The following is a 13,511-nucleotide window of genomic DNA, read 5'->3' as shown; positions in this document are numbered from 1 at the left end:
AAGTGGAGGTTTTCGATACTTTTTATATGTCTTGGGCAATTGATGATAATTTTGGGTAATGAGGTTGACGTTTCTTCAAGGGCTTATCACTATCACTAACATACCATCGGCCACCGAAATAGCAAATTTGATTTATAAAACACAATCCTGTTAATAAAAATCAGTAGGAAATTGCCCAAAAAATATAAAAATATCGAAAACCTCCACTTTTCACCCTCCGGAACTCTGGAACTGTTGATTTTATAACAATTATGTGTAAGATCTTTTTGTTTTAAATTTTATGTAGAACATTTTTGTATAGAATATTGTTTACGCTAAAGCATAGTTTTAGAAATATTGACGAAAAATGTAAAAAGCCTACTAATTTACCGATTTCTTCGCCATCTCCCCCCAAAACCGGACTCTCAAAATGGTGTAACTTTTTACTGAACAATATGTGGACTATATAGAACAATTTGGCGTTGGAGGAAAACTTTTACTTTTGATTTTTAGTTTAGGCCTTTTTTGGACCAATATTTTACTATACTACCTCAGTAACTTTGAAACCGTTCATTTTAGAAGGATTATGCATAGAGCCTTTTTTATTTCAAATTTAATGTAGAACATTTTTGCAAAGAAGGTTGTTTATGCTAAATCGTATAGTTTTAAAAATATTTACTCGACGCTCAAAATGGTGTGACATTTTTCTGAACATTATGTGGACCATAATATAGAATAATTTGGTGTTGGAAGATAACTTTCATTTTGGATGTCTGGGTTTTGGTCTAGTTATACCATACTATATGTGTTTATAGCTTGGTTTAAAAATAAAAAAATTAATTTTTAGCAATGAAAATAATTAAAACCGATAGAATTTGACTTGAACTTTCGAATGATGCAAGCAGAATTGCTATTTTATTTTTTAATCAAAAGTTATTCGGGTTCAAAAATTGCAATTTGTCGATTTTTTGAAAGTTTAACCGCGTTTATGTCGAAAAATCTGCATCATAGGAAAAACTTGTAAAAACATTTTTTGCTTAGCATGGTCCAAAAAATACAGAAAAATGTTTTGTTTTGCGAAAAATAGCTGTTATGTGATTCCTCAAGTTATTTGTTTATAACAATCTTATCGACATCCGGATCAACTGTTACCCAAAAAATTCATGTTTTACGGGTCAAAATACATAAGAAAACTTCGGTAAGTCCATCTGAATAAAGGAGGCCGTTGTACCCCCCCCCCCCCCCCCCCCCCCCCCCGGCGACAGGACTATAACTATTATTCGCAATAATTTTCTCATTAAATTTCCGGTAAAATTTGCACCCTTAATTCGCTAGTTGGCAATACTAGCGAAGCTCATAGCGAATAGGTACACAATGTAGTATGTTTCTTAATACTACCTACTTCCCTCGTATTACTAATTTATCTGACGATGGAAAATATAGGAGTTCAAGGTAGCAGGCGTTGCGCAATTAGACAAATCAATAATGAACAAAAATTATATTTAATAAAATAATAATATTTAGAGGAATGATCATACTCTTTTAGCTACAATAATAAATAAAACGTGTTGGCCTTGGATTCTTAGATATGATTATCATCTCTTAAATTATTTAATCACACTACTATAAACATATATTCGAGAAAATACTTAGAGTTTGATAGTACTGTTTTAATTCCGTAAAAAGATGATACCAAAAGATATATGTGATCTAGTGGAAGAGTCTTTAAATGATGAAAAGATAGAAAACTTCGAAATTGAAGAACATGAAGGTAATCAAAAAGGTCAGGGACATTTAGGTGAGATTGTATTCTTATCATTGAAACACAAAAACACAGGAAAAGAGCATCATCTAGTCGTTAAACAATGTCTCACAGGTTCTGAAGAAACTACCAAATTGATGTCGATGTGTTTTAACAACGAAGTGCATTTTTATAAAAACGTGATTCCAGCTTTAGAAGCGTTCCAAAAGTCTTATCCTAAAGCTGAAATTTTTAGCCATATACCAAGATGTTTTGCAACGAGCTCGAAAAAAGGAAAAGAAAAATTGGTAATGGAAAATTTAAAGATAGAAGACTACATAATCCATCCTAAGAAAGTGCCACTAAATAGTAAAATGTACGAGATAATTTTTAAAACGTATGGAAAATTTCATGGAATTTCCTCCGCTTTTAAGCATTACCATCCTGAACAAGTTAGCGAATTAGGCAAAGGGTATCAATCCACTCTCAAAACGTTTTTTGATGGAGGTAAGTAAATGTATTTCTTTTATTTTTTGTTTTGTCATTATCCACTTAGAGAACGATTATTAAAACAGACATTATTAAATTTATTTTCCCTCGCGGTGTCACTACTCCTTTTAGGTTATAGACCAGGGCACATCGTACATTTGGATATTGAGAGGTGACTCATATTTTTTTGCAGAAATGGCTTGAAAATAACTCATATATAATAATATTTGAGTTATCCTCCCACTCAAATAAGTCCGGAATATTGTTTAAATAATCAAAATGTCAAGAAATGAAGGAAAAATTCGATTTTTTTCTTGGTTTTTTGATTATAACTTTAAAAATGTTCATTTCCCAGAAAAGTTGTACTGACATAAAAATTGCGTAGTTAAATTTCCTACAATATAGGATTAGCTAAAAATTTTAATAATTGCCACCCATGTTGTAAAATAGCAATAATTGCGAAAAAAAAAACCATAAAAAACAAGTAATCGCATATTACGTTTTCAACCGTTTATGCTACACTTAGGATCTTTATATTCTACCCAGGAAACTTTATCATATAATAAAAGAATACTGTAAATTTCACTAAGATCGATTTAACAGATTTTGCAGAATAAATCTTGCAATCCGGCTTTCTCAAAAAAAATCATTTTCTCAAAATGTTGCAGGACTGAAAATAAAGCAGATAGCAAGTTTAATTTTTTTACATATAGAAGAATACTTTCCTTTCTTTTGCAATTTGCAAAAGTAAAATCTGTTAACTTCCACGGTATCAGGAAGTTTTATGAATAAACCTTAATTTTTGGTGCTACCGTTTTGCTTAATTTTGCTGTTCGATTCACCCAAGTTGATTTCCACCAAAATTTCATCCAATCTTTATCTAATATACCTACTGTTATGATCTGCTTTCTATTACTTCTATTTTAATTAGTATTTATTTAATTAATTATTGAATTGACGCAAATCATACAAAAAAAAAGAAAAAATTTCAGGGTGCCTTTTTGTCATAAAAAAATAACTCAATTAGGTTATACTTATCCTTTCTCCTGGCTTCAGTATCTCTTAGTTGATCCTTATCGGGATAAAATAGGAAAAGGAAATATATAGAAAAATCATAAATAAGCACATACAAATACCTTTATTATCAAAAGCAATGCTCTGAAAAGCAATCAATTAAATCCTGTGGGCATAATTGTCCAAATGAAACTTTTACCATATAATTGATCTAATTCGAACAAATATTTATCGCTTTGTTCCTGATACCATTAATAAAATAAGCTAAACAAACAAATTTAGGTATTTGCAAAACTACTTATACTTCCTATTAAATTTTTGAAATGTTGGAATTTTAATTCATAGACTTTTACGCAAAATTCTTAACTTCTGATTATAAAGAACATCTATCACATAAGTTATTGACTGACCTTTTTGATTCACACAAAATGATGTCTCCTCTTGACCCAAACAGCTCTTCCTTTTTGATTATGTTAGGCTACCAATCAAAGCCCTCTCCGTTCTCAGCATCAATCCAGCAGCATACCAGCAACTATTTCTCCAAAACACAATCTTTTGACCAGTACTCGTTCAATAAACTCCAAAACTCTCTCCTCTCTTTCTCTCAATAATAATCTCCTGAGACCCAACTATCTTTTTTACTTGGTGTCACAAATAATTTTAACCTTCCGATGACCAACCTTTTTTTGTTACACGGATGACCAAGGGGGGGGGGGGAAATGACCCCAGGTCAAAAATGACAATTAACAAAAAAATTTTTTTTTTATTTTTTTTCGGCATGGACTTTATGTCATTCAGCCACTCACAACATGAGTATTAGTGTCAAGTGTAGTGTGTATGTTGTGAGTAAGTGTCTTGTTACTTTGCAAAGTCGACGTTATTAGCGTAAAACTACTTGTAATTACACATAATAGACGCTATTTTACTAAACATCAACTTCAGAATATATTTTTTATTCGTAAAATATAGGGAATTTTTTTTATTTCAAGATATGAGGATATCTAGAATGATATTAAAGTCAAATAAAAAAATAATAAGTTAAAAATTAAAAAAACTTTTGAATTTATTAAAGAAAAACTTACGCTGGGGTCACAATTTCCCACGCTTGGTCATCCGAAGGTTAATAACGATAATTCTTGTAACTTACTCTCTTGGACTTTAGAGAATCAAAGAGGTATTTCTTCTCGATTTGATTTGTATCTCGTTCCACTTTTCAGCTACTCTCCACTAACAAACAACCACTAGTACTTGCTTCTGAACTATCCGCGAAAACTTTTCGACTGCCCTTCTCGGATACCGGCTACACAATCCTCTTTCTTTTCCAGAACTGTCTCAACATTCAAACTTCCCTTTCCCCATTCCAAATTGCCAAGCCAATCAGAAACATTTCTCTTTCCACATGCCTCTTTTTCATTCGAAAAACCAGGCATTCTTTCAAACAATACTTCTACTCATCCTAATCACTTTCCGGAAATTATACAAATACTCGTGTGCTTAAACAAACAGACTTAAAATTCCAAATCTCTCTACCTTTATTTTCCTAAAAACTAATAATTACAGCTACCTGTGGATCTTACCTTTCCCGTAACAAACAATCTTTTTAAATTATAATCCGAAATAAATTGTATTTTCACTTCACTTTGTTTACAAATGTCTTTAAGTCTTCAGGAAAAAACTCATTAAGGGTAGACCCACTGCATAAAAGCTACCTTCTACTAAATAGTTACAAAACAATATACAGGGTGTATAAAATTTATGTGCCCGCGTTATAATTAAAAAATTAAAATTTTTACTCTGTCTTTAATGGATAAAGTGAGACATAATAACATCCCCGCCTTGTTTTGAGATAAAATCGTTTTTAATAAGTGCAACGAAAAGAATGATTTTCTCTCGACAACAACACTTTTCTCTTATTTCAAAATATTTAGTCCCGCCTGAAAAACAATTGCTTCCTTTGTCCCATTGTCTGTACTTATATGGGATTGGGTAAGTTTTCGATGGAAAATTTTCTACGTTTTTAACGTAGGAATGTTCATACTTCTTGGCTACTTTGTTTTCTTCATTTATTAAATTTTCATACTCCCTCAATATTACACGCAGTTCCTTCTCCTTTTCTTCTCCACATATCAATTGTCTTTCTTTTTCCTCCTACTCTTTACACATATTTATTGTGTATTCTGCCTCCTCCATTTCACATACTTCTTCTTCAAATACTACAGTTTCAATTGTATCTCTTTCGCCTTCCTTTTCTATTCTGATCTCTTCTTCTTCTTGGCTCATCTCTTCTTTTGAGGAATCCCAAGCTTCATTTTCCTTTGTCAATCTCTTTTCTTCTTTTTCTTCTTCTGTGCTCATCTCTTCTTTTGAAGAATCCCAAGCTTCATTTTCTTTTGTCAATCTTTTTTTTTTCTTTTTCTTCTTCTGGGCTCATCTCTTCTTTCGAGGAATCCCAGGCTTCATCTTCTTTAATTATCTTCTGTTGCTTTCTCCTCTTTCTGTTCTGTCCTTGCTTCATTGCCAAATTCATTTTCACCGTTTGTTTTTTGTCTAAATTTTCCTTTTTCCGTTTCTCATGTTCCTTGTCCATTTCCAGAATGTCCTGTTCTTCTTCTTTTTCCTCTGTGATTTTCATCGTGTTATTTTTGAAATATCTCACCACATGTTTTTCTGACAATTCGTCCACTCCTACGATCATATCATGCATCATGTTCGGCATTATAACACATTGTAGTGCATAAATATTCTTCCCCAATCGAACCCTTATTCGTATTCCTTTATTTATTGTCGCCAAAGTCCGTTTCTTTGCGCCCACTAAATTTACCCTGGGAATTTTGTAAATTAAATTCGTTAAATCAACCTCTTCTATTAATTTCCTGTTAATCAATAATTTCCGAACAGTATCAATCATAATTTTAATCGGTTTCTCATTGATAAAACCATCTACAATTTTTAAATTTACTCCACTTCTTTTATTATTATTTCCTGCTAATTTAATAAATTCGTTCGGGTGACAAAAAATTCCTGTTTGTTTTTTTGTGTCTAGTGAACGCCTTCGTGAAAAAACGCCTGCTGTTCTTCTTCGCTCCTTCTTTCGTCGCTTTGTCTCTCATCCTCATATTCACCTATTTGCGTATTGTTTACCGATCTTCTATTTTCTCTTGGTCTGTCGGACCCGTATCGGTTTTCACGGTTTTCCTGTTCATTCCTTCTCTTATTATATTTGTCTTCTTGATATGTGCGGGTGTTAGTTCTATTCTGGTTTTCTCGATATCTGTCTTCGTTCCATTGCCGATTTCTTTGTTCATAGTTTCCTCTTCCGTTGTCTCTATTTTCGTTTTCCCTCCTCGGAATAAATTCTCTTCTTGCATAATCTCTCCTAAAGCTTTGTCTTCTATCTCTATAGTCTTGATTTTCGCGTTGTCTATAATTTTCTTGCGATCTTCTTATTTCTCTTTCTCTCCTTTTTGCTTCTCGTATTTGTAATAATTGGCACAAACTGTCGATATCTTTGTAGTTTTGTAAAGTTATGTGATCTTCTAAGGTATCTTCAAAATGTCTGGCTATCAGTTCTACTAGCTGTTCGGATGAATAATTGTAATGTAGGTTTTTTCTGAAATGCCCATTCTATCATGGTATCTCCCATTTTGCAACTCCTTGTTTATTTCCATCTGTTGTATTTTTCCCCAGAAATAACTCAGGAACTTTTGTTCGAATTTATGCCAATTGTCCAATTCTTCTTCTTTACTATCAAACCATAAACTCGCCTCATCTTTTAGATGGTTCCTTATCGTTTCTTTGGCTGTTTCGAAGTTACCAATGTATCGTACTTTCTTTTTTAAATTATCTATTAAAATTACTGTGTGTAATTTTTTTACATCCCCGCCAAATCTTATTTTCACATCCTCTGTACTATGGATAATCGTTTCTCTTCTTTCTCCGGAATTTTGTTGATTCCTGATTTCCTTCATTTTTCTCTCTATTTCTCGCCTGTCTTCTTGTAAAGCATTTTCAAATTTTGCTTCCATTTCTTCTATCTTCTTGTCTTGTTCCGCCATTTCTTTCCTAACATTTTCTAAACAAGCTTTTACTTCATTTTCATATTTGTCCACACGCTTTCCCATTTTTATATTATTTTCTTCTATTGCTTGTTTCATTTTTTGTTGTGTTTCATCCATTTTTTGATCCATTTCTTGTTGTGATTCATCCATTTTTTGATCCATTTTTTGTTGTGATTCATCCATTTTTTGACCCATTTTTTGTTGTGTTTCGTCCATTTTTCGTTGTGTTTCCCTTTGATTTTCTTCCATTTTTTGTGACTGGAGTTGCATCAGTTGTAATAATTTATCTATTCCTTATAATTCCTGCTTTTCTGATGCCATGATTGTTGTTTCGAAAGTGTTTTCTTGTTCTATATGTTCTTCTTGTTCGAAATGTTCTTCTTGTTCTAAATGTTCCTCTTGTTTTTTGTTTTCTTTGCTTTTGCTTCTGGTGGTCGGCATGTAGTTAAAATTTATCCCCGCCTGATACGAAATTCGAAAATACCTTGTATGCTGTAGAGACGAAAATTTTTCTCTTCCCAAATATAATCAATTTATCACACAAATTTTTAAATTTATTAAAATTCAAATCAATCAAAAATAAAATAAATATGTAAAATTGTACCTAGATAAAAAAATAACTCAAACAAAATATTTCATAAATTTTAAATATATCAACTTTTTCGGACGGGCAAATAAATTTTCCTTCACCTCTTTTTCCGTTTCCTATCCTTTCAAATTTACAACCAGAGATACTTTCAGTTGGTCGCCACGTTATTATGATCTGCTTTCTATTACTTTTATTTTAATTAGTATTTATTTAATTAATTATTGAATTGACGCAAATCATACAAACAAAATTAAGAAAACATTTCAGGGTGCCTTTTTGTCATAAAAAAATAACTAAATTATCTTAGGTTATACTTATCCTTTCTCGTGGCTTCAGTATCTCTTAGTTGATCCTTATCGGGATAAAATAGGAAAAGGAAATAAATAGAAAAATAATAAATAAGCACATACAAATAATACCTTTATTATCAAAAGCAATGCTCTGAAAATCTATCAATTAAATCCTGTGGGCATAATTGTCCAAATGAAACTTTTACCATATATTAATCTAACTCAAACAAATATTTATCGCTTTGTTCCTGATACGATTAATGAAATAAGCTAATCAAACAAATTTAGGTATTTGCAAAACTACTTATACTTCCTATTAAATTCTTGAAATGTTGGAATCTTAATTCATATGCTCTTACGCAAAATTTTTAACTTCTGATTGTAAAGAACATCTATCACATAAGTTATTGACTGACCTTTTTGATTCACACACAATGATATCTCCTCTTGACCCAAACAGCTCTTCCTTGTTGATTATGTTAGGCTACCAATCTAAGCCCTCTCCGTTCTCAGGATCAATCCAGCAGCATACCAGCAACTATTTCTCCAAAACACAAGCCAGGCCGCTTTTGACCAGTACTCGTTCAATAAACTCCAAAACTCTCTCCTCTCTTTCTCTCAATAATAATCTCCTGAGACCCAAGTATCTTTTTTACTTGGTGTCACAAATAATTTTAATAACGATAATTCTTGTAACTTACTCTCTTGGACTTTACAGAATCAAAGAGGTATTTCTTCTCGATTTGATTTGTATCTCGTTCCACTTTTCAGCTACTCTCCACTAACAAACAACCACTAGTACTTGCTTCTGAACTATCCGCGAAAACTTTTCGACTGCCCTTCTCGGATGCCGGCTACACAATCCTCTTTCTTTTCCAAAACTGTCTCAACATTCAAACTTCCCTTTCCCCATTCCAAATTGCCAAGCCATTCAGAAACATTTCTCTTTCCACACTCCTCTTTTTCATTCGAAAAACCAGGCATTCTTTCAAACAATACTTCTACTCATCCTAATCACTTTCCGGAAATTATACAAATACTCTTGTGCTTAAACAAACAGTCTTAAAATTCCAAATCTCTCTACCTTTAGTTTCCTAAAAACTTGTAATTACAGCTACCTGTGGATATTACCTTTCCCGTAACAAACAATCTTTTTAAATTATAATCCGAAATAAATTGTATTTTCACTTCACTTTGTTTACAAATGTCTTTAAGTCTTCAGGAAAAAACTCATTAAGGGTTGACCCACTGCATAAAAGCTACCTTCTACTAAATAGTTACAAAACAATATACAGGGTGTATCAAATTTATGCGCCCGCGTTATAATTAAAAAATTAAAATTTTTACTCTATCTTTAATTGATAAAGTGATACATAATAACATCCCCGCCTTGTTTTGAGATAAAATCGTTTTTAATAAGTGCAACGAAAAGAATGATTTTCTCTCGACAACAACACTTTTCTCTTATGTCAAAATATTTAGTCCCGCCTGAAAAACAATTGCTTCCTTTGTCCCATTGTCTGTACTTATATGCGATTGGGTAAGTTTTCGATCGATAATTTTCCACGTTTTTAACCTCAAAGGAATGTTCATACTTCTTGGCTACATGATACATACATATTATTTTCTTACTCTATATTTTGTTGTATTTTAATATTTTAATTCCACAACAATCAACTAATTTGATTATTGTTCGTGAAATATTGATTAAACAATTGCATATGTTTAAAATATACACTTTTATTCTCTAAGTTAAAATATATGAACAAAGGAAGTTTTTGCTAAAAAATGTTATTTCAAAGGACAGAGTATGTGTTTTTATTATGTTTAAACAAATTTATTTGTTTATATCGAAATGTACTAAAATTTAAAATTTATCAATCATTATCAAAGGTCATTGGAATGCCCAATCAGAGCAAACGTATCCGCTGTCCTGCGCGTAGCACCAAAAATTAATGTTAATTTAAAAAATTCCTGACGCAGTGGTAGTTAACCGATTTTAATTTTGTAAAATTGCAAATGGAAGGTACTGTATTCTTCTATACGCAAAAAATTCTAATTGCTGTCTGCTTTATTTTCAGTCCTACAACATTTTTAAAATAAATTTTTTTTGCGAAAGCTGGATTGCAAAATTTATTTTGCAAAATCTGTTAAACCGATCTTAATGAAATTTACAGTGTTGTTTTATTATATCATATATTTTTTGTGATTGAAATTTGAAGGACCAAAGTGTAGCACGAATGGTTGAACAATGTAAAATGCGAATGCTTGTTTTGTATGGTTTTTCGCAATTATTGCTATTTTGCAGCAAAGGTGACAATTTTTAAAATTTTTAGCTACACCTATGTTGTAGGAAATTTAATTACGCAACTTTTATGTTTGTGCAACTTTTCTCGAAAATAAATACTCTTTAAGCTATAATCAAAAAACGAAGAAAAAAATCGAATTTTTCCTAAATTTTTTGACATTTTGATTACTTAAACAATGTTCCGGACGTTTCTGAGTGGGAGGAAAACTCAAATATTATTAAATAAGTTATTTTCAAACAGTTTCTGCAAAAAAATATGAGTCACCTCTCAACATCCAAATGTACTAATATTTTTACAAATGCGCCCTAGTCTATTAGACTTAACTTAGGTTAACCTTCATTAAACATAAGTCAGAATTTCACGTTTGTTTATCCAGAAATCTGTTCTTAAAGGGAACATCATTCATTCTTCGCTTGTGCCTCTTTTATCAAATTCTTATGACAACGTTTTAGATCATGAGTCCAACGTGTTGGTGGACGACCTCTGTGTCGGTAGGCATTATCTCTTGGTCAAAATCATATTTTCGTCTTGTTTTTTGAATATCTCTGATATTTTTGAAACAAAAGTTTGAGACACCCTGTACGGAAGAAATGGTACAAAGGACGTAATGGTCGAAATGGTACATACATTGAAATTATGTTGTAGTCTCATACTTTGTGAACATTTTATTGTTTTAGTTTCTGTGATATCTTTAACAACAAAAACAATATACTTTATTTCACGTTAAGAATAGAACATTACGCTTAGGGAGATCAGTGTTGCCAATCTTCTCGCGCACGGGTGGATTCTCGACTGCCGATATACGATTCATTCGAATCAGTAAGGCGTGGCATCGGCGCGCTTCTATCGTTCATAAAAAATGCATTGGGCTATCTTCGCAATGTTCTATTCTTAACGTGAAATAAAGTAAACGGTTTTACTCTTTAATATTTGTTTTAACTGACGACTGCGATACGTGAGGAGGCCGTATCTTATCATACCACTAATAGTCCAGAGAAATAAGATTTTTCTCGTGACACATCCCCCTCTAGGCCAAAACCAAATTTTTTGAATAGTATGGACATCTATATTAACAACCTATATGTTTCCTGCAGCTGATTTTGATGATATACATAGTTATAAACAAATGAAAATTCGATTTTTTCGTCTATTACTGACAAGTGAAGCATTCTAAACAAATTTGGGAATAAGAAACAAATAAAGTCATTTAAAAAACTGCAATATGACGTTCGCTGAATATGTCTATCCTTATTTGTTGCTTATAAAATTACAAAATAAGTCATAAATTTTGAAATTAAATAAATGTTCATAACTTATGTAAAAAATTAAGTTAGAACCTTCTTATTACACGGAATGCTGAGACTTCTTGTGCTTAAATTATATTTTAAATTTCAAAGCAATTGGTCAAATAGTTTAAAAGTTATTTTATTTATTTATCCCAAATTAATTTTTTTTGCAACACTACAAGTCAGAAAATTATGAGGTTACAGTAATACTTCGGAGAGTTTATGAAAGAAGCCCATTTTTTTTTTTTTATTTAGAAAGTATAGCCGCATCCACCTTAATGGTGATTAGCGGCGGCTACAGAATACAAAGGTAAATTCTATAAAATATTCGTATGGATTTCAGAAATGTTACAATATTGTCCATTGAGTAATTAGTGCCCAATAAATTACTTATACATTAGGTATGTCCACTTGCACAAAACACGAATCTTAATGTAAGCTTTTATATCACTCGCGGTATTTCGGCACTCATCTTTTCTATATTAGCACATACGGCAATTTCACTCGCGCACTGGTTGGATTTTTCGTTGCCTGTAATGCCAATGTGGAATGGTATCTATAAAAATCTAGTTCGTCTAGCGTTTTCTTGAGCCTGCATCAGTTCGAATTTATGTGTTTCTCAATAGGATATTGCGGATAGATCTGTTTAAGGGTTTGAAGAGCGCTTAATGAATCACTAAGTTAACTGAATCAGAAATGCCATTAGAATCCATATGCATGATAGCTTTGAGCACTGCATAGAGCTTAGCAGATAAAACCGCAATAGAAAATTCAGAAATAAGTGTTTGAAAGGTTGGTAGTCGATGGAAAAATTTATCTGTATTCTACTCCAGTAGCTTAGTGAATTTTATTATATGAAAATGTAAGTTTACTGGCTAACCTGAGATGACTCGCCCTCGGATTCAGAGAGCTTGTTACCCAAGTGTCGTAGGATTTTCTTGTTGAGAGTGTTGATAAAGCGTTTGAATGATCTGTTTTTCAATTGTGTAGAAACTTCAGTTAACATATGGTGTAATTGCATTAGGTCGGGAGTAAAATCTTGAATAATGATATCAATAGGATTTTTCGCGCCAGTAATATTGCTAATACGAAGGTTCAGTTGGTCATAATTGAGGACAAAAGGGGTCGAACGATTTTGGATAAAATTTTTGACAGGTTCAAGGTTATATGATTTTGATGATTTCGATGTTACATGCTCCTCGTCGCTTTTAATCTTCTTGGCTTTAGGTTTAGATGTAGGTACAGTAAAGGGTTTTTCTGTATGACTTGTTTCTGGAGAAGTGAGAACCTCGCTGATACTACGTTTTGACTGAAGGTCGACATTAATGGGTATGGAGGTGTCCATGGTGCTATCTTCTTGACTTTCTTCTATATTAGGATTGTTTAGATTATTTGCTGAGCTTTCTTCGATAGGAATTTGTTCGTGAGATAGAATTGTAGCTGTAGGTTGAGGCATAGTTTCGGGTAAGGTAGAAGAGATCGGTTGACTGTTATTTGAATTTGCTAGTGATTCCATTTTATCGGGACAGTTTGTGGCGATGTGTCCAGCCTTTTTGCAGGTATAACAGGCCATAGTTTCTAAGAAAATTCGATATGTTGTATTATCGAAGTCTAAAAGGAATGAGTCGGGTAAGGAGATATTGTGAGGACTAACGTAAATTTGTCTTCTGAAGCTCAAAATATGATTGTATTCAGGAAGATTAGAATTGATTTTTAGGAAGGTGACTGGGGAGATAAGATTAAGTCCTATTTTTTG

General features: G+C 32.2%; 1 protein-coding gene across 1 annotated transcript in view; it reads left to right on the top strand.

The window, feature by feature from the left end:
- Positions 1-1,533: 1,533 nt before the first annotated feature.
- LOC114331587 (uncharacterized) overlaps positions 1,534-13,511 on the top strand; it is a 71,482-nt gene continuing 59,504 nt past the window's right edge. Inside the window, exon 1 of the mRNA XM_028281194.2 lies at positions 1,534-2,227. Within this exon, the coding sequence (XP_028136995.1) occupies positions 1,666-2,227 (562 nt within the window). The 5' untranslated portion in view covers positions 1,534-1,665. The remainder of the gene's footprint in view (positions 2,228-13,511) is intronic.

Source organism: Diabrotica virgifera, chromosome 5 (genome assembly GCF_917563875.1).
Source record: "Diabrotica virgifera virgifera chromosome 5, PGI_DIABVI_V3a".
Taxonomy (NCBI): Eukaryota; Metazoa; Arthropoda; class Insecta; order Coleoptera; family Chrysomelidae; genus Diabrotica; species Diabrotica virgifera.
This window is presented reverse-complemented; position numbering and strand designations above follow the sequence as displayed.